The sequence below is a fragment of the Zootermopsis nevadensis genome, unplaced genomic scaffold (assembly GCF_977971745.1).
Source record: "Zootermopsis nevadensis isolate Lab colony 2312 unplaced genomic scaffold, Znev_1.0 Znev_ptg000007l, whole genome shotgun sequence".
In the NCBI taxonomy this organism is placed as follows: Eukaryota; Metazoa; Arthropoda; class Insecta; order Blattodea; family Termopsidae; genus Zootermopsis; species Zootermopsis nevadensis.
Genome location: NW_028259139.1, coordinates 3,752,443 through 3,774,205, shown reverse-complemented (window position 1 = coordinate 3,774,205; position 21,763 = coordinate 3,752,443). Strand labels below are relative to the sequence as shown.

The following is a 21,763-nucleotide window of genomic DNA, read 5'->3' as shown; positions in this document are numbered from 1 at the left end:
TTTGACACACTAAATAATGAAAAATATTTTTCAGTATCAGTTTAGTCAGTGGATATTGTTGAGTATGATGTTCGTCTGTTAAGGGCATTAGATTTGTGTTTCTAAGACCACTGTTGGGTGCAGTGGCAAAAAGCAACAAAACAAGGGACAATTGAGCAACCAGAATTTTGAGAATATTTGTAATAAAATTTGATAATTCCAATTTAGGTCTCTTGTCATATAATTTTGAATGGTAACTAAATTAAATTGTGTGCTACATTACATAATTGATTTTAAGTAACAAATACACAGAATTGGTGGAACTGAAACAGGGCCCCTACACATGAAGTGAGAAGAGATGGCCTTATTTGTGGCAAGAATAAGTGTTGCTTTTTCTTGTTCCACAGTTTGTGATATTCCTTGTACCCTTGAGTGTCAAGTGTGTAAAGGAGTTCAGGTACCATATACTTAAAAGAAAACAAAAACTAGGGACTGTCTTTCTGTCATGTTTGATGTTACTGGGAGCTACAGCAATGTAATCACTCATTTAATAAATACAACTGAGTTTGAAATTCAAAGGAAAACAAAAGAATATACACAAAATTGTGAAACAAAAGTACTCCTGTCACAATATTTCTGATCTTCAATGGCCATTACATTGGTGGTCAGCCAGCTAAGGTATGGAGAGGGCAGGGACGCAACGTCACTTAAGGTGTCTTGTTCCCCCCTTGCCCTTTCTATCTTCCCTTCTCCTCTTACTGTGACATATCTAAGGTTTGCAGATATTTTGCATCCAGTATTAGTTTTCTGTTTGTTATTCAAATTCTCTCAAATATTAATCTAGAACTTATCTATCATCGTACCAGCCACACATCACAAATTAGGTGAGAGATACAACTAAACTTATTCAGCCCTAAAGGTGGAGACGGTAAGTTTTTCAGAAACAGAATGCACCTACGCGTTTACGTGGCATCACAACCCAGAAGAACATCATCTATAGTCTTTATCAGAAGGCAACCATAACTGGAATCTCAGATCTACGAACATTTTTGTTTTCCTTCATTCTGAAGGATTATTAACATCGCTTTCTACCTGTTGTATGAAGCTGTTGTCACATGCCCAATGCATCAGGTTACTGAAGGCTGTTGATACTTCTTGCAACTTGGATGCTATCAGCATTTCATCTGCATATAGTTTCTCTGACAGCTATCCTTTTGTATTGTCCTTACTGCGCCTCTCCTTGCTACGATGAAGCGAAGCAGGCTGAGTTGGACATCCTGAAGTATGCTGTTGTGAAAACTTTGCAATGTATTAGACAAGCAACCTTACAGAGGTTTCACTTTTTATAATCTTAGTGTAATAATTATCAGAATGGAATTCAGTTGAAAATTGATAATCCACAAAATTTGTACAATATATTTCAGACTAATTTGATACTGACATCACTTGGGTATTTGGACATATAGAGGAAGTTAAGGAAATTAAAATGCAGATACCACACCCAAAAATTCTACAAACCGTGGCCAACAGTAAGTTTTAATGCTTCTCCCATAAAAAAGTAACATGCTGGAAAAGTTATTTTAAGAGAAGGGAATGGCTACTTTATAGGAAAAAGACAATTTTACTTTCTCCAACCAGAGAAACATTTGTTTCTGTCATACAAATTACTCAAGAGGAATAATTGCTACATTCTACACTGAGAATTGTGTATGTCAATTCACCTACAACACTCCAGTTGTCCTTTATATTTGTAACACTTCCATCAGAGATATAAACCAATTATTATTTGGATGTCTATTAGAGTACAATAGCACTTGTTAGTAAATACTGTGTATTCTGTTTTTCACCAGTATACCAGATTGGACAACTGACAAAAACCATTTCACATTATTCCCAAATGCAAAATTTACCTTTACAGGATGTGGTTTAAATTCAAAGTGTAATATGGCATTTTACTGCTTCTCCTGTTTGCATTGCCAATTAACAGTGATGAAGTGCAGAAATTGTATTGATTCCAGTTTTTAAACAATATTTCTAAGAATGAATCAATGTACCTGTATGCAAAGATCTGACCTTATGTTCCATTACAATAATTTGGTGCAATTTCACACACATTTACATATCATTTGTTGTATAAAGTAAAAGAAAAGTAATATTGACATTACAAGAAAGGTAATGGCAGAGCAAAGTAAGTTATTGCTTTAAGCTGTTTTTTGTTTTTGGATATAAGAACTGTCTGGCCTTGGAAGGGTATTTAAATGGACAAAATGGTAGGATTACCTGGAGTCAGTCTGCTTGATATATGCTGCATTGAGTTAAGCAGTTATCTTCATAAGACATCTGAACAGTCCAGAATATGGATGCCTCAGGCACTGCTATGACACTGATGCCTTTCTCCTGCTGGTAAGCTACAACTATGACCAAACAGATGAGAGGATTGTTCAGTAAGAAACACAGAAGCTAGGTAAAAAGAAAAGTTGATAATTGAATGTTGATTGTGGTCTGGATTGTGAGATTGTGTGGACTTATAGGTTGATATGTTTTAGAGGATCATACCACCTCCATCTTTCAGGATTGAAACCCTGATGGTGGCAGTGTGTTCTTCCAAACTGTTGGCATCCACCTACAAGTCCACATAGCATCACAACCCAGAAGACCACCATCTACACATTCAGAACCTCAACTCTTGCATAATAACAATATAACTGATTTCTCATCAGTCATATTTGTTATTTTGACTGAAGGAAGTTTCTTTTGATGATGAAAATTCAGTGATTATTATGATGTATACTTATATGTTGGCCTGTATACTGGATGAAGCTAAATATGGTCTCTACTATCTTACAGTATTTTTTAAAAATATATTAGCAGTTAGCAGACTGTTTGAACTCTCACTATACAGTATGAGTTTTATAAAATTCAGATGTTCGTAATTATTCTTGCTCTAAAACATTCTCAAATAACACGTTAGAAATAACCAACAACATATTGTTTGCCATATTATTATACAAGAAGCTTGGCTTTAAACTAACCTGCAATGATGAATTTTAATATATATTTTCACTCTATACCAGTGACAAAGCTATTCAAACTGTAGAGATGCTTCACTTAGCAACATGTTCTATAAAGAGAGATATATTTTGCTGGTGAATACTATGTCTTTTCTTTTCTGATTCATAAACAAACAAAATGGTTATATCCATTAAGATATCTTACTGTGTCGTACAATTTTTGTATCTTTCATGCTGTATCAATGTCACATGTTGCCAATGTTTTATATCAACTGATAATGAAAGAATAAGAAGTGTGTACAGTCATGTCCAGAAATGAAAAGTGTTATTTGTTTAATTATGTAAACATTAACTCAACAGCCCATTTATTGGGAGTTGTAAGTCATTCAGTTTGTATTCAGCTGGTTGGCAGGCAGTTATTTGCTGTGAGCAGCAAGTCACTACTACTGTCTAGGCAGAAGGAGCTGTTGATGCTGTTTGGTTCACAGACAGGCAGTGTCCTAGTCCATGCAACTTGGTATAGTTGGCTTCCATTACAGCAATTGTTTCAACAAGCTGAGCATCACACTGCACTGGATTTCCTGTTATAGATGTAAGAATGAACTTGAGTGTAATACCTTAAGGGAATTAGACATTTTAATTATTAACATCATGAAATACTTCAGTTAGTAGAAAACCTAAAAGATTATGTCTATGTATCCTTCTATGTGTTACCATCCAAATTACTTGTGGGAAAAGCTTTCAGACTTTAAAAGCATCTAAGGTAGCAACCTTGTGTCTATATTCTAAATTATCACAAAACATGAAAGGTTAAATATACCTAGTGTTGTCGTTACTACCAGTGTTAAACACATGTATTGTTAAAATCAGATGCTATTATCAAGATTAATATGATAACACAACATTCAAAATGTGTATGGAGGTTATAAACAAATGTTTAAATCAAGGCCTATTCTAAGTGGGTGGTGGAATTTTCATGTACTTACCTTAATAAATCAAATGATCATGTTGTTACACAAACACAGAATAAATATCATCGCCAACATATTATAAAACATCTAAGAAATTGCACATAGTAATAAATATGACTAATACATTGAAGTGTTTAACAATTTATATAAAAAAAATTCTAAAGTTTATATGATAACAGATATACATATTAAGTTACACAGTACTTAATTTAAATTAGTTGTGATATGATGGGTTTATTCTGCTGTCCTTAAAATTGGCTCATACTAGTTTAAATCATATTACCTGTCAGGTAGACTCGCAGCACACCCAGCAGTCTGTGCATCCGGCAGTGTGTCTTGGATGCAAGGTCACGCCCTATAGATTGGATCTGGTTGTGTGACAGATCAGCCCTGCAGAGAGTGGGTAATCCATGGAAATCTTGTTTCAGTGCTGTCAGAGCATTGTGAGATGCATACAGCTGCTCCAAGGATGGTAAAAATGTCTGAAGCAGTTCATAATAACAGTATCAATATAAATGATTTGATCTTTTCTAAACCTACCACAAAGGTAATATTTCACATAGTAAGAGCTATGGAAACTTCCATGTTCTTCATGAAATACAAGACCAGGTAACTTGAAAGGAATTCAACTTCAATATGAAAAGTTCAAAACTTGGTGATTTTTGTAAATGTTTGCGTATTTACATTCATGCATGTTTGGTTGCACTCACAGGGGAAATATTTAAATAGTTATGGACATAACGGAAAGAATTTAAACAATGTAACATGTAATACAGCTGACACTTCTCATTGTTGTTCTCTATAACAATATGTTCTGGGTGATATTAAAGAAATCATTCCCTATTGAATTCCAATAGGCTTTTTACACTAGTCAATTAATATAAGGGAGGTATCATTCCATGCATTCACATTTGCACTACATGAAGGCGATGTTATCTCATATGTGTTTTATTTTTAACAGAAGTAAGATCTTAAGTTACTTGGGATCAGTTAGAAGATAAATGCACTTGGTAACTGTAAGTCATGAGGTGTGACAGTGGGAGTTTTCAAAACAATTAAATTACCCCAGAATGCCATTGCTTTACAAGAGCCAGTATCATATCTTCTAGTGTTAATCAGCAATATATGCACAGTTTTTATTCCCAAGTTGTACCTTTGAAGTTTCTTCCAGTGTTGTCAGGCGATTGAAGGACACATCAAGAATGCGAAGGTCCTCTAAACCAATCAAATCATCGGGAGCAATTTTTTCCAGAAGATTGTTGCTGAGGTTCAGCTTCTGAAGACCGTGAACACCCATCAAAGCTCCATCTAAAGTCCGCAGCAGGTTATGGTCCAGACGTAACTCTACAATCCTGGTTTCAGGTTCCACCAAGTTCTAGAACAACATGTCATACAAATCTACAAAATGATTTCAAAGTCCTTACAGGAAATGGATTGAGAATGATATTAAGCATGTAATGAGTGTAGCATTATGGATTTATTCAGCTTTTATTTAATTACTGTAACAATCAAGCTAGTTAGAAATATACAATTCATCTGATTTCTTTTGGGAAGTTTGTGAATTCTTTTCTGGGGCCAGTATTCCTCCCCAAGACTTTCTGTGGTTTCCTCATTCTCAGCAAGCATACACTGAAGAAACTGAATGACTGACTGACTGATTGATTGCCTGATATCTTTAGGGTTGTTTCAGTTGCAGATGATGCACAGTAATTTCACAAATATGGCTCTGTGAAATTAGTTGCGATCATGTAAATATTTTTTGACATTCCTATGTAACTGTTAAACACAGGAGAAGGAACTTTAAATCCATTAATCTTTTTTATGAAAGGTATGTTAACAGAAAGCATTGAGTTTATTTTACTTTCCGTTTTTGTTAATGACAACAAATTTAATAGAAATTATAATGAAATTTTTTTCAAAATATAATGCTTTACCTCCATTCGTCCACTAAGATGAGAAATCTTGTTGTACGAGAGATCAATTATCCTAAGTCTCTTTAAGCCTTGAATATCTTGTAAGGAGAACTCCTGAAGAAGATTATTGGTGAGATTCAGACAGCGGAGAGAGCGCAGTGGAGCAAGAGATCCATTGAGTGATATTAACTGGTTGTGTCCAAGTTGAAGATCTTCTAAGGAATCTAATTCGGTAAATTCATCTGATAACAACTGTAAACAAACAGATGAAAGATGTGGTGTCATATAGGCAATGAAGTTTTATTATAACACAAGAAATGCACTGATATGTATTACAAATATTTCTTATATGACATTGCATTCTCTTTGTATAGAGATAAAACAAAGTTATGGAACTTAGCAGGAAATAATCAATCAGAAGTAAATTTTTTTAACAAATGCAAAATACCTACACCAGTCAATACAGTAAATGAACTCATCACTGTGAATTCATTATAACATAATAAATAAAATTTATGTGGCATTTGAACAAAAAATTATAAATGTTGAAAGAAACACAGTTTTGTAAATAAGGCAGAATAGCTACAACCAAAATCTTAAAAATCATGTTAAAGATTCATGTAAATTTTATAATCAGTCCCCATTATACAAAAAAATTAGGAACGGGGATAGCTCAGTCTGTATAGTGAATGACTATGGACTAGACAAGTGGGGTTCTATCCCCGATGGGACAGAGGATTTTTCCTCTAGCCTCTGCATCCAGACCATCTCTGGGGCCCACTCAGCCTCCTATCCAATGAGCACTGGGGTCCTTTCCTGGGGGTAAAGCATGGCCAGTGCGTAATGTTGACCACCCCCATCTAGTGCCAAGGTTAAGAATGAGTAGGAGCTATACCTCCTCTCCCCCCAAGCAGCTACATGGCGTATAGTGGGACATCTTGACTTCACATGCACAGGCAAATCTGAAACTTCTCATCATTATGTCACTTTATTAAGACACTTCTAATTTCAAATTCAAAATTATCATCATTTAAACAGAGTGTTTCTTGGTAACAATACTTTGAAGTATCTTGGATGTAATCAGACTTCCAAAGACAGAAAAATATAAATGTAAAACATAGAGACAGAATTCACCATTCACCACCATCCTTCAATTTGACTACACAATTAATGCAGTTCAAACAATATCAATAAGCAAACCAAGAATTAATGATCTCTGCAGACTGACAATCATATTTACCTCCTGGATCTTATTATGACAAAGGTGAAGTCTTTTCAGGTTCCTTGCCCTCTGCACAGTTCCTCCCAAATTGAGCAGTTCATTGTGCTGGAAGAAGAGAGACTCAAGAAGGATGAAGTTCTGTAGTTCTTGTGGTAATTTCTGCAGTTGGTTGCTACCAGCATGGAGCAGAGCCAATTTGTTTCCTTCTCGGGGAAGTTGTTCATCAAGGGTAGTCAGCTGGTTACCATTTAGAAACAACCATTCTAGCTCAGTCAGGCCCCTGCAATAATTATTTAAATTTTCCATATCATAATAAGAGATTATAATAGCTTCTGAAATGTTTTATGAGACACATAGCAGTTTAGTCTCTTTTCAGGTATGAAATACAGGAAAATGACAAATATAAATAGATTTTATATATTACATTATATGAAATACAGGAAAGATTCTATCAAAAAAATGAATTCATTGGTGGACTTCTGTGCTGCTGAATCTTTTTGTTCCACATGAAAATGGAATATCTTGATTAGCCGAATAAATATCAGCTGCTTACGAAAATTCCTTATTAACCATGGAGTTTGTATTCTACTGTCCCATTTGCTACAACATGATATACTTAACTTAAACATCATTGTTGCTTACAGCAATGAAATATTTACCTGAGTGTGTCATTCAAGTGCATCAGCTTGTTACGGCCAAGATGAAGATGTCTTAATGTGTGTGGCATGGAAGATTGATCTAGTTGGGAAATATTATTTCCTGCAAGCACTAGATGTTGTAAATCTGTCATGTTCTGCAAAAGCATTAAAGGAAATTTTTATAACCATAAACTCAAATTCAATCAATGGAAGACAGATTGTTATAAACTATTCACAATAGATCCATGGGCAGTAACATACTTTTACAGGTCTAAGCACTTACTGGTATTACTTACTTAACTGACCAAAGAATTTTCTGAAGTAATTGATCCTATCGTTAACTGATGCATTCCACTTCACATCCTTACCACATACTTCCTATATTTCAACATTTTTCATCCTATCTCTGCTCGTGTTTTGAAAGTGTTTCCCATAGTGTTTTCTAACCATAGATACGAAGCCTATGAATTACTAAGTTCCTAATTACATAATATTCTTTTTCCTTTGTTATTTTACCTCTATTAGGCTCAATATTAGTTCAGACAGACACTGTTAAAAACCTTGTGTATATAAATAGTTCAGATTTTGGAAGAAATTCCATGATACTGAAAAAAGACAACAGAATTACTGAGACGTCATGTGATGACTCTTGGGTTCACCTGGAAGTCCTTGTCTGTGATTGCTTGGAGCCTACTACGACCAATGTCAAGTGTCTTCAGTACAGGCATCTGTTGCAGAATATGATTTGGAACTTCAGGAAGAGAGTTATCAGCCAGGCTCAGATATTCTGTGCGTCCAAGTCCAGCAAATACAGACTCTGGCAAAGAGCTGAAAAATAAAATAATGTCACTACATATAATGCTGTAACATATAAATTACTTTAAATTGCATATATCCAAAGGAATGTAAATAAAATACAATTAAATTCTTGAAAACAGACAGACTTGAATTATGTGTTCTTTCACACTGAATCATGATTATGTAATGAATCAAGATAATCAAAGTCTCTTAGAGCTCTAATAATTTTGTGGGCAGGAACTGTGTTCTGTGGGAATCTGACTAGCTTGTAATTTTGTTCCTTATATTCACTTGTGCAATTAACTGTTGTCGGAACAATGTTCTCACCTTTACAAATAATAACCTGAGATTTGTCATTTTATGTTTCTGTTTTACGTTCACACGTTATGTAGCACACATTTACCCTTGAGTAACACCACATAATATGTACATAAAATGTTTAAATGTCTGTTCAGTGGAGGGAAGTCCTTTGAGAGAATAAATGTCCTGTATTTTATTAATTTTAATTTTGACAGTAATATGGACTAGCAGAGTTTTCACAGTTAACTACACACTTATCAGAAGAAAGTGACAACTACCAAGTAAAAAATAGCAATAACATAAAAGAAGAAGCCTTTATAACTCTACTGGATTAAGTCTAGTCAGCGAAGAAATTTTTTTAAATTAGGGTTTAAATACTATACCATATTTCATTTTTCTGTGAATGTACTGAATAAATATTAAGCATTAAAAAGAGCTACCTCTCTGAAACTTTACATGTTCCCACAAACATTATGAACAATTTAAGGTTATCGAGAACATTAAATTTGGCTACCATGTAGGGCACGACAATTTCTGTACTTGAATTCAAGTAAAACATATGCTACACTGTAACACTATGTTGAAAAATCCTTGACATTAAAGAGTACATACAAATGAAGTTGGATTTAGGTTTGACATTGGCCTATTGTATGGCAACAAGGAAGCCATCTTGTCTTCCTAATCTCAAATTGTGGAGCCTTTCCGGGGTCGTGGCACAATCCGAAAACTCCCTTATCTGAATGCACTTCGGATTCATTTAGATCGGAAGATGTTAACAAAAGACATTTCATTTATTCCTCTATTAAAGAACAATAATTGTGTATGGAAACATAATTACTGCCTGAAGTCAGACTTTGTCCTTCAAAGCCAAATGGTAAATAGGCCTATATGTCCCACTAGGTTTAAGATTCAGTAACTCTTCATTTTGTATTAAGGGTTTAATACGGTTTTCATTGTAAACAGGAACCATTTTCTTGAACAGCAGTGAATATTTGTTTTCTTTGTGGTACCGGCTAGATTCTTATAAATTATTTAAACGAGTTTCGGCTTTAGACAGTTAATACAGCTCCTCAGTGTTCTCTGTAACATATTAAAATAAAACCTAACCTAAAATCACAATTAACGAGACATTTTTCTCTGCATAAAAGTGCACATGTTCACAGAATTAGGGATTAGGCAGCAGAATGTGGGCTACAGTTTAGGGAGATGACTCGTAAAGTTCTTCCGTGACCTCCGTCCCAAACACTCGCGCGGTGATTCGAGGTCACGACCCCTGAGAATATCACCCTACAGGCGCCACGATTCCCTTCTTGGCTGGCAGCCAGTCTCAATGGCTGATGTTCATTTCATATTCAGAACTCACACATTAACTATGAACGAGAAAAATTTTCACTGCTACAAGTCCACTTTGTGAATTGCTAACATTTTGAATTTATATGGACGGTTCATAAAGAATGTTATGTCTGGCAACTACAGAATCAATTAAGGAAGAATCGATTTTTTTTAAATTTCTTCGTTGTTTTAATGTCTTTCCTTACACACCGTATAAAAAACACGTTATTTCAGATGCTCCATTTTTTATTATTATTGATAATTATTATTATCGAAACAGTCTTACTGTTAATATAATCAACAGTATTGATACGAAACACCACATACTGCGTACAGTCACACTAAAGACATACCGCAATGAAGAAGATCATTCCCTATGGTTTGTAAAACAAACAACGTAACGAAGAACATTTCTAGTTATTAACAGGTACGTGCCCATTTTTTCTTCGCTATGCCCAAAGTCGGTTTAGGTTACGTACAAGTTAAACAAATTTCATGCTCGGACCTCACATTATGAAGGACAACAAAAATATATTTTTATTTTAATTATATTATTTTCAAGTACTAAACTGCTCCCTTGTTCATCTCTAAATGCTAATGACGTTGAATTATTAATTTCAATTTTTTTTTTGGATTTTTTCAATAGTCATTATGCTTCCTCAAAACCTACTACGTTTCAGAAGATGGCTCTTTCCCCGTAGTCACACAGTCGAGTCCTTTAGTAGGAGCTAATCTTGATCTGTGGACCAAATTATGGTTTTTAAGAACAATAACGACGATTGTAAAATAACAAAAACATTAATAACGCTCTCTTGTTGCATTAAAATAAAATAATAGTAATTATTCATCTCAAAAATACCAGTGAAAGTTATTAATTATCAATTTAATATTTATCAGTCATAAAAAGGTCTAAAACATTGATAATGAACTTCCTATTAAACAGGTCTTAAATTATTGTTTGATAAGATGAGGATGGGTTTTGCTGGGGCAGGTCAGGTTAGGTATTTAGAACCCAGAAGGTAAAAAGAACACGTTAGGAAACTGTATATTCCTGTATGGATTACATCAGTCGATAGGGATTCCTTTGAGCAAATTAATACACAACATTAAATGTAAGTGTCGCTCTTCTATATCGCCAGCCTATGTATGTATGTATGATAAATGTATCTATGAATGTATGTATGCGTGATTGTATTCATACTTACGCATGTGCGAGTTTCATATGTTACTTAACGACGTTGTCCAATAACCTTTGTCCAACAAATCTTTACTTGCCTTGCTTGGCAACAGCTCTCAGACACATGAAATAAAGTGGAATGATTCGTATGCATATCTCAGTATGAAATAACTTCACAGAGATAAGACGTTAGTCAGTGTAACCCTGAGCAAAAAAATGCGTCTTCAGAACGCCCGTCTTTCAGACTGCCTGTCGGAGGCATTTGGCGGAGAAGTTGCCGCTCCTGCAAGGCGCTATAAATCGAGCTCAAATCCACAAGAAGGTTTTGCGCTTTGCAACTTTTTTGTAAACTGCAAATGTGAGGCCAAACGTACAAACACTATTATTTTATTATTTAGTGTTCTGTCTGACGACAGGTCCATATGAACAGGATCCTTCCATCCTTTTCTCGGACTGGGACCTGTTCATATACGTTCTTGGCAGATGATCCAGAAGTGGTTTGCCATTGCCTTCTTCTGTGTGTGAATGGAGTAATTGTTGGGATGCCACGGAGTAAAACTCCGTGTTGCCTAGACCACGGCCTTGCCCAACACAAGTTATAAATTCGGGCACCGCCGGGAATCGAACCAGAGACCCCAGGATTACAAGGCCAGCGTTCTAACCGCTAGACCACCGTGGTACAAACATTACAGATATTAATTACATATATATTGATGGCTGTCTTTTGGGTTGTTGCGCCGTATAATCTGATAGAAGTTTGCAGACGTTTCAGAGGTCCTTGCTGCCTCCATCATCAGAGTGTTTGCACTGAAGCAGCTATCGACGATAACTCAAGTGAAACATCGATCGCGGTCAAGTTTAAGTTTGTTGATTATTCGCACTTAAGTAAATCGTAACTGGATTTATCAGTAGGGCTACCTGAAACGTCTTCTGACGAGTAGGCCTTCTTGTTCTACTGGTATTTAAGACGCAGGAAACAGAAACGCAGGAAGTAATGAGTTTATCCGTTTTTCAAATTAAACTTATTCCACAGTTCTGTTGCAGGAACACGTGAATTAAATAAACAAAGATCCGATGAAAAGGCCACAAATTTCCGGGAAGCCGTAATTGTGAAAGAAAGACTTCTGATACCATTAAGGTAAAGAATGTTAGAATTTTTATAATCATTTTAAATAAAAATCGGTTGTAATTCACATAATAGTCACTTGTGAAAAATGAGTACGAATTATATTTATTTCCAAAATATTTGGTGTTTAAAATTAATATTAGTTACAATAATAACCCTGAAAGTCGTCAGGTTTAAATGATGTTAAAGGAACACTTGGGGGGTTATTCATAGAAAATATAATCTGTTATGTCTAAAACCCCTTTCTTGAACGTTCTCTGCCAAAGTTATATTCCTCGCACCAATAAATGTTCCGATCTCCCTACCGAATTAGAATGTAGCCACAATTATACTGTATTTCGAGATACTTTTAGGAAAGTCAATAGAAATTGACTCTGCAATTAAATTCATAACCTTCGAGAACAAATCGATGGATGATGAAACATATCGCATCTTGACGTTTGTAATGTGTTGTTTCACGGGTAACAAACTGCCATTAACAGCCATGAAGTATTGACAATTCTTTTGTGCAGATTACAGTGTCATCAATGTATTTATTTAACGATGCTGTCAGTATCTAAGACCATATAGCGTCAAATGATTGGATGATCAATAAATAATGAAAAGTTAAGGGTATGGAAGGAACCAGTAATGCTAATCCCGGAATTTCACTAGGGGAAACCACGAAAAACTTCAGTCAGGATAGCCATATTCGTCTGAGATCAGAATTAGGGATCTCCCGATTACGAAGTAGGAATATAAACCATCCGGCTGAAAATTTCATAAATGTGTCCCGTGTTTCTATAATGTACGTCCCACATATTCCAAAAAAGAGTTGAACTGCAGGAATGTATCTCATGGCGAACGCTGTGACGTAGAACTTATCTCTCTTAGTACATGGGCTGCTCCAAATTCGATTTCCGACATCAAATATCCTTAAAATTGATTTATTTTTTTAAAATTTTCCCTTGATACAAGGACATTTAAAGATACTTTTAAATACGCCACGACCACAGCATTCCTATTCCAGTACATTTTTATCATAACCCCACGACATCTATTAGCGCAGAAGCTAACAGTGGTTGTGTGAAAGACATTACAAAGCAAATACTTCTATTAAATAAAAATTTTCTTGGATATTATCCATCGTCTAGTAAATATAAAACGTAAAAAACGACGTTTCGGAGATGGGACTCTATCTCCGTCTTCAGGTTCCTACTCAGTTGGGCCCACTAGATAGAGCTAATCCCTATTTCCGGAGATAGGGATTTGATACAAATACTTCTATCATGTTATTGTTGCAATATTTATGAATCTGTGCATCTGTTCGTGAATCATTAACTTCAACAGACCAAATGTGACTGGCTGAAGAGGGAACTTCTGGTTCGTTCTGCCATAAAGTTTCTTACTCACTGAGAGAGTGAAGATCTGTATGCCAAGAAATGAGGACATCCGACGGAGAACCGAGAATTGTTTTCAAACCGAGTCATTGACGCCTTCAGCAATCGGAGTGACCACGTTCCACATTTCTCACAAGGACTTTCAAAACATAACCACATTTCATCCCTAGAAAGTTTGACAGGGTAAACAATCATCCCTACACCCACCACTGAGAGACGCCACGTGACAGTAACTCCCACCCCCTAAAGGAGGGAATTTCAAATCAGTTTATCACATTCTACTATTATCATAATTAAAACAGACGAACGTAAGTTTTGAATGTTTTCTTCTTTATTATCTACTTATTAACTTATTTATCGGAAATTCATTGTTAAGAAGACAGAAGTCTAAAACACAGCACGTTAGCATATTAACATATTGGAATGTATTTCTCCTAACCTATTAGGTTTACAGAAATGTAGCTGAAAAATACTATATTCACGCACAAATAAGAGTGATACGTCGATGGAAATTAAAATAGTACATATAAATACGTAAATATTCCAAAAATAGGGCTAGAACAAACAGAGTCATCATACCTACAGAACGCAGAGGAACACACAAATTAATGACCACAAGAACCACATCTGAAAAATAATAATAATTGGCCAACGGGAGGTTCCTTGATGGCGATATATCTCGAAGTAGAGCGCCTAAAAGATTTCTTGCTGGACGTCAGAGGAAAATGAACCGTGCCACAAATATTACGTCTGTAAAAAATACTTAATGTAGAAGTTTTAATGAGCTGAAAATGAGTTCTGTGTATATTATTACTTCATGCGTTTTGTAATAGTTTAAAAACACCAAAATTATAATATTTGATGGAGGATATTTTAATTATTGGTGATTTATTTAATGACACTATCAGTCGCCCAGATTATAAGACGCCGAATTATAATATGATTAAATATAATTAATTTAAGGGATATGTAGGGACGCTGTCGTAGCCTAATGAAAGGTACTATCATGGAATTTGCCTGATGGGACTGAGGAAGTCCGGGAAGAGCCAACTTTAGGATAGCTGATTTCCGTGGCGATATCTGAACCTAGGACCTCCAGAATACGAAGCTGAAGTTCTAGCCACTGACCGGCCACGTTTATAACATCAACCACCTGTTAAGTTAAAAGAATTTTGAATTTGAGCCATACAAGTATCTGGAGCACCCAAAAGTGAAATAAAAGATGATTTGTTCGTTCGTAATCTGATAATATAAAGAGATTTCAGAAGGAAACACATAAAAATAAATATCCACGAATGCCGTGATTAGGCAGGTTGAGTGCGCGTTGAATTGGTCTGATTGTGGGAACACCTTCCCATGTGACGTCACAGCTGAAATCAGCAATGATGTGATCAATAAATTGAATTCTGAAATCGCAGTGCACGTCAGTGCCTTGTTCCAGTGCGTTGGGCTATTTAAATTATTTCTTATTAGTTTAAACGTACGTGGCATCGTAATACGTCGCATTTTGTGTGTGTATCTGAAGATGCAGAACAAAAGATAGTAACTGGCCAAAAGTGACCTTCTTTATCGATACCCTACGTATCTAGCGGTTAGAACGTTGGCCTTGTAATCCTGGGGTCTCGGGTTCGATTCCCGGCGGTGCCCGAATTCATAACTTGTGTTGGGCAAGGCCGTGGTCTAGGCAACACGGAGTTTTCCTCCGTGGCATCCCAACAATTACTCCATTCACACACAGAAGAAGGCAATGGCAAACCACTTCTGGATCATCTGCCAAGAACGTATATGAACAGGTCCCAGTCCGAGAAAAGGATGGAAGGATCCTGTTCATATGGACCTGTCGTCAGACAGAACACTAAATAATAATAATAATAATAATAATAATAATAATAATAATAATAATAATAACCCTACGTTACAGCTCGTTAGAATACCAGCGCCACCTCCTCTGCTATAAAGCATCTCCAGTTCCTACTGTGACAGACGCCAGCACGACTTTCTTGAGATCTGGGGTTCTCACGGCGATGAAGAAGTCGATGAGGACCTTCTGGGGCCTTGTAGGTGATTACTACGAATCCTTCTCCGAAGCGTTGGTAACCACTTATTAAAACCACATGGTGTCACCACCGGAAGGCCACCATACAGATATGAGATCACAGCGAAGACTTTTACATGCAAAGGACAACCCATAAAACGAGGACACAAACTGATCACCGGAAAGGGATTTGAACCTGCGATCATAAAGTTGGAGCGACCCATAATCGTTTGCGCCACAGACACGCAGCAATCGATATCAGAATTACAAAACTAACACTTAAATATAATTAAATCCACAATGACAAGAACGGAATTCTTGCAATTAAACCATCTCAAATCCCTGTCAACGTAGTTCAAAGGTCTATTACCGCTACTAGTTCACCAAAGTTCGTCATTGTACCCGATCCAATGAGCACATTCTTCCTTGAGAAACTAACATTCGCAATATTGATCAAAAATTGTAAGTCTTTTATGGAACGCTGAATATTCGGTAACATGTTCACAAAAAGCCCCCTACCAGTCCCTGTCCTGAGCCAGATAAATCTGGTACATATCGTAACACTTTATTTCCTTGAAACATAATTAAATACTATACTTCCATCTACGTCTAGGTTGTTAAAGTGATCCCTTCCCTTTAAGTTTTCCAACCAAATCCATGAGAGCATTCCTATCTCTCCCATGCGTGCTACATACCTCACCCATATTATATTCCTTGATTTGATTTTATTAGTTTCATGGAGTATGAACTCACGCCTGTTCCGACTTATGTCCTCATTCCATCTTTCACAGGGTCTATCTCAGTCTCAGAGTATTTTGGTTCAAACTGTAGAACCTATTTCACTATCCGCTCATTTGTCATTCTATCCAAATGGTTTGTAGAAACTTCGTCTGTTTTCATTTTATGTTGTTTTGACTGCGCGGGTGGGCTGGTAACCCCTGCACTCACAAATCTGATTACTCGAATTCTTCACAATAATAAGCCAACTCGATTCCATGAGGAGTACAAATTATGAAGCTCCGAATAACATTTTTTTCTAGCCTTCTGTTACACTTCCTCTCTCATGTTTTCCTCGGCTCCTTTTTTTTCAAATAACCGCAATTTACTTTTATCCCTTAGATCGCCCGTACGTTTAAATAAACTACTATCAAACCGAAAGGATTCTAACCGGATCAAAGAACAGATCCTATCTTGTAAGATTTGAGGTTTTCACATCAGTGAGTACGAAGATTTCTGTCTTCTGGGTTGTAGCGCTGTGTAGTCTGGTCGATGTTAACCAACGTTTCAGAGGTCATACTGCCTCCGTCATCAGGGCGATGAGTATGAAGATTTCTGTCTTCTGGGTTGTTGCGCCGTGTAGTCTGGTCGATGTTAACCAACGTTTCAGAGGTCATACTGCCTCCGTCATCAAAGCGATGAATTCATCTACCATACTACACGACGCAACAACCCAGAAGACAGAAATCTTCATACTCATCGCCCTGATGACGGAGGCAGTATGACCTCTGAAACGTTGGTTAACATCGACCAGACTACACGGCGCAACAACCCAGAAGACAGAAATCTTCATCGCCCTGATGACGGAGGCAGTATGACCTCTGAAACGTTGGTTAACATCGACCAGACTACACGGCGCAACAACCCAGAAGACAGAAATCTTCGTACTCATCGACCTGATGATGGAGGCAGTATGACCTCTGAAACGTTGGTTAACATCGACCAGACTACACGGCGCAACAACCCAGAAGACAGAAATCTTCGTACTCATCGACCTGATGATGGAGGCAGTATGACCTCTGAAACGTTGGTTAACATCGACCAGACTACACGGCGCAACAACCCAGAAGACAGAAATCTTCATATTTTAGTCGCCCTGATGATGGAGGCAGTATGACCTTGAAACGTTGGTTAACATCGACCAGACTACAAGGCGCAACAACCCAGAAGACAGAAATCTTCATACTCATCGCCCTGATGATGGAGGCAGTATGACCTCTGAAACGTTGGTTAACATCGACCAGACTACACAGCGCAATAACCCAGAAGACAGAAATCTTCATACTCATCGCCCTGATGATGGAGGCAGTATGTCCTCTGAAACGTTGGTAAACATCTATCAGACTACACAGCGCAACAACCCAGAAGACAGAAATCTTCAGATCCCATCTTGTACCCTTATAAAAACTTATACGTCATAATTCACGATAATCTTTACTCGTAAGCTACCAGAAGCTCGTCGCTTTCATAGAGATCACGAAGTAGTCTACCAGTCGCAAATGCCATTTTGATTTTTAACTTGGATTTTATTCTAGAGTACTTCTCGTTTCCTTTAGTAACAAGTCTCCTCATCTGAGATGAAATGCGTCTAATTTTTTTTGGATATTATCTGGTTAGAACCTCGGCTGTGTGTAAGCAAATTTGAATGAAGCCGTGATTTTTCTTTATTCCTTTTGACAAATTAACTGCGGCCGACTTCTTAGCTATTGTATTCAGAAGGTCCCGATGTAAAATCTCGGCTTCTGTGACCAGTTATCTTGACTGACGTTTTCATGATTTTTCTCAGGCCATCGACGAGAACCCCGGGATAATACCTTCAATTAGGACGCAGCCGGTTAATTTGATATTCATCCCAGTTAATTATTCATAGTATCTGTTCCTCTGTATATTCGCATATTCAATATTTTAAACTACAGATCATATTTCGATAAAATTGATTATTGAGGATCTCTAGTATATGTTATCAAGCAAATTTAATTTTAATTCTTATCTACTTTTCATTAAGATGAGATCAAACTTTTTCTGTATTCTTAAAAGCGACTTATTGTAAAAAAAAAAGTATAACATAAAATACGAACTTTCAAAATGCACAAATTTCACTTAAATACTTAACAAATAAATATATAAATATCTTTGCACCCATGACGTAATGAAAATACTAGTGATATTACTTTGTTCTTTTCTTCAAGAAAATGTAGTTACGTATTTAGGCAGTGATGGAATTTGATAACAAGTAAATTTTACTGAAAAATACAATGAATTCATGAACATATAATACCCATTCAAGATCTGAATATTAGCTCTGTGTCTGAGAATGGACGCACAATATTATAATAGAATGTAAGGCCATTTTTTTTTAAAAAATGAATTAAATATTTTCAATCTATTTCAGAGAGAGAGAGAGAGAGAGAGAGAGATCATACATAAATACACATTACTGGTATCACATATGATTAAACCAAGAAAAATAAATTTTAATTTTTCGGTTATAAAATTTGCATTAGCAATGACTATTAAGGTTATGGTTGACCCATGTAAAATTGGAGAAGGTGCATTTCTAAAACATGTGGAATAAATTTCCCTCTCTTGTAGAAATTCGTCATAGTAATCTTCATGGAAAGATTATATTTCCCGTTTCGGTTCACTACTGACTGTTGTGCGCACAGTTACAAAATTTGTTTTATAATCCAGGTACAGTTCATTCTTTGCATGTTTTATTTTCAGAGTTTGTCTAAAGGCCTCTATTATTATCTCACAATTAAGAAAGTCTTTTATGACTTAATTGGTCCTTTAATCTGACAACTGGATTATTATTCATATCTTAAAAGAATCTACTTTTGATGTACGGTGTTCCATATCTTCAACAACTCAAACTAGGCGGCTGTCCACATATTTAAAGCAGAACTCTTAACATGTATATTATAAAATAAACATCATTTGTTGAGATCCTTTGGTCTAATACGAAAAGAGAGAATGTGCCTACTAAATATTCTCGATTTGATGACAACAATCGATGTACAACTGAAAATTAGAGCAAACCCTTCCATACCTGTTACAAATAAAGAAACCAGCTGTTATTAGGCCAAGCTCAACCAAATACTCGTCCATCAAACTACGAGCCTTGGAGAATCTAGTTATTCCGAAAATGAGACCCTCAGCTAAAAATGACGTGAATTCTCTTTCGCTAGTTAATACTGTACCTGTGACTTCAACGCATGGGTTACGTACTATACGAACTCAAAAAGGAATAAGAAATATTCCCTTCAACGTGGAAATATTACTTATTATACTGTAGTCGTAATTTAAATATTTCGCCAACTGGTTTTACTTGAATTCAAAAGTTTCAAATTCAGTTTATATTTAGTCAGTGCACAAAAGCTTTACAATTATTATAAGTAGCTGATTTATGTAGTTATAGTTTAAAAACAAGCGAAGGTAATTTCCCTTTAAACAACCTTGTTACTGAAAGAAATGTAATTTCTAAACCCCATAGTTACTAGTAAATACAAACTGTAGGCCTTATTAAAATTCATTGCTGTAAGTTATTCTAAAGTGTAACATATTTCAGTGATGATTAAATTTAGAACACTTTTAAAATCGGAAGCTTCGAACAATATGTGATTACCGTGGCTGTTTCAAAACTTGCCTATAAGAATATTTATACAGTTTCAAGGCCCGTCGCTTTCCGTGTATTTAATTTATAACAAGGATAATAAAAATATCACCGAGTTCACATGCCACAACCTTTCATAATAAATAGTGCACAAAGACTAAAGGCCACTGAGTTGTTTATTTGGTTAGAGTACACAGGTTTTAATCACAACATAGCTCTTACGCATTTTGAAAATGAATTTAAAAATAAAATCAGAAATGAATAAATTAATCACCATCTAGCAGTAAACGGGTTAGAATACTTGTTCACCCATTTCGGATTCAATAAAAGAATTCATAATCACGTATGAATATATATGAATGACTAATTAATACGTGAATAATTTTATATTTTTGCTCATAAATTTAGTTTACTTGGTAGTTCAAGGGTTCCTGTAAGTTTTCTGCTCACCTGAGATTATCGTGGTTTAACTTCAGGTCGGTGACAGCTAGGCCCAGCTCCTGGAAAGTGTGATTAAAGAAGTCGTCCATCCTCGAGTACGCGATCCTAAGCGAAATTTCGACATCAGGAGCGAACTTATCTTTCAGAGCTTCCACTACCTGAGTAAAGGAGATCATCCGCTCACACGCAACCAAGATGGTGTTGGAATTCGGTTCCTGGACGCGGCACGTACAGGGTGAGATTTCCCGGCGAACGGAGCAATGCAATGAGGCTCCCACCGATAGCCCTAAAAGCGTGTACAGAAACGTTGACATGGCTGCTGCGCGCATCGCACTAACCTACTTAATGTCTTGTTCTTATATTATCACTGTATCATCACTTGCAGTCGCCTGGAATAACATTGGATCACCTGCAATGTTCTACTCTGAGGCAGGTCTTCCTCAGACTGATATACAACTCTCGCACTGATTGGCACAAATAGCGATATGCAAATACCGGCACACACACACACACATTTAAATTACGCCAATTTTTTTATTATTTTCCTGCCTCTCACCGGGGTCCAGCAATTGTAGCAAGGCTTTCATGACGCTTACAACAATGACACCGTCTGTTCGAGCAGCTGGAAGGCAGGTGAAGATTTATGCACCATCAGTTTATGGCGCCAGTCTCTTCTTCCTAGCGACTGGTATGTTTAGAATCACGTTAACACCACAGTAAAAAAAAAACTGAAGTAATTAAAGCTATATAGCTCCCGGCGATCTTATAAATTAATTATTCGACTGCACGATCCAACAGAAACTGGTCGACAAGGCCCTCTACTGCTCTCCTGTCGCAGATCGACTGTCAAATGTTAGCTCAGTTCATTACTTGATTTAACACGAAAAAAAAAATGTGACGAGCTAATTCCGACGACTAGCTACAGTTTCTGAGGAATAATTCATTCGACCCGTGACCTCTCGCTCCGTTTGCGTTGATAACTGGATAACCTTTGGACGTCGGGGGGGAACAAAAACAAGTTTTGCAGCTGAGTCAAACTGTTTTTGTAACC

General features: G+C 36.3%; 1 protein-coding gene across 3 annotated transcripts; it reads right to left on the bottom strand.

Annotated features, from left to right (window-relative positions):
• Positions 1 to 1,494: 1,494 nt before the first annotated feature.
• On the bottom strand, positions 1,495 to 21,763 carry ltl (leucine-rich repeat-containing larval translucida). Of its 3 annotated transcripts, none has more exons than XM_022065823.2 (8): positions 20,722 to 21,763; positions 8,394 to 8,562; positions 7,756 to 7,889; positions 7,115 to 7,376; positions 5,896 to 6,126; positions 5,115 to 5,336; positions 4,245 to 4,443; positions 1,495 to 3,571 (listed from the first exon to the last, which is right to left on the bottom strand). In XM_022065823.2, exons 1-8 carry the CDS (start codon positions 21,039 to 21,041, stop codon positions 3,441 to 3,443), a joined length of 1,668 nt encoding a protein of 555 aa, XP_021921515.1. In that variant the 5' UTR covers positions 21,042 to 21,763; the 3' UTR covers positions 1,495 to 3,440. The 3 variants fall into 3 exon arrangements, with proteins under 3 accessions (XP_021921515.1, XP_021921517.1, XP_021921519.1); XM_022065825.2 differs by lacking the exon at positions 20,722 to 21,763 and adding an exon at positions 11,370 to 11,401; XM_022065827.2 differs by lacking the exon at positions 20,722 to 21,763 and adding an exon at positions 8,860 to 8,994.

Coding starts and splice junctions, on each gene's coding strand:
- ltl (XM_022065823.2), bottom strand. CDS start 21,041: ATGCGCGCAGCAGCCATGTCAACGTTTCTGTACACGCTTTTAGGGCTA. Junction 8,563..20,721: donor TTAAACCACGATAATCTCAG/GTGAGCAGAAAA, acceptor TTTATTTTTCAG/CTCTTTGCCAGAGTCTGTAT. Junction 3,572..4,244: donor GCTGCGAGTCTACCTGACAG/GTAATATGATTT, acceptor CATCTATAACAG/GAAATCCAGTGCAGTGTGAT.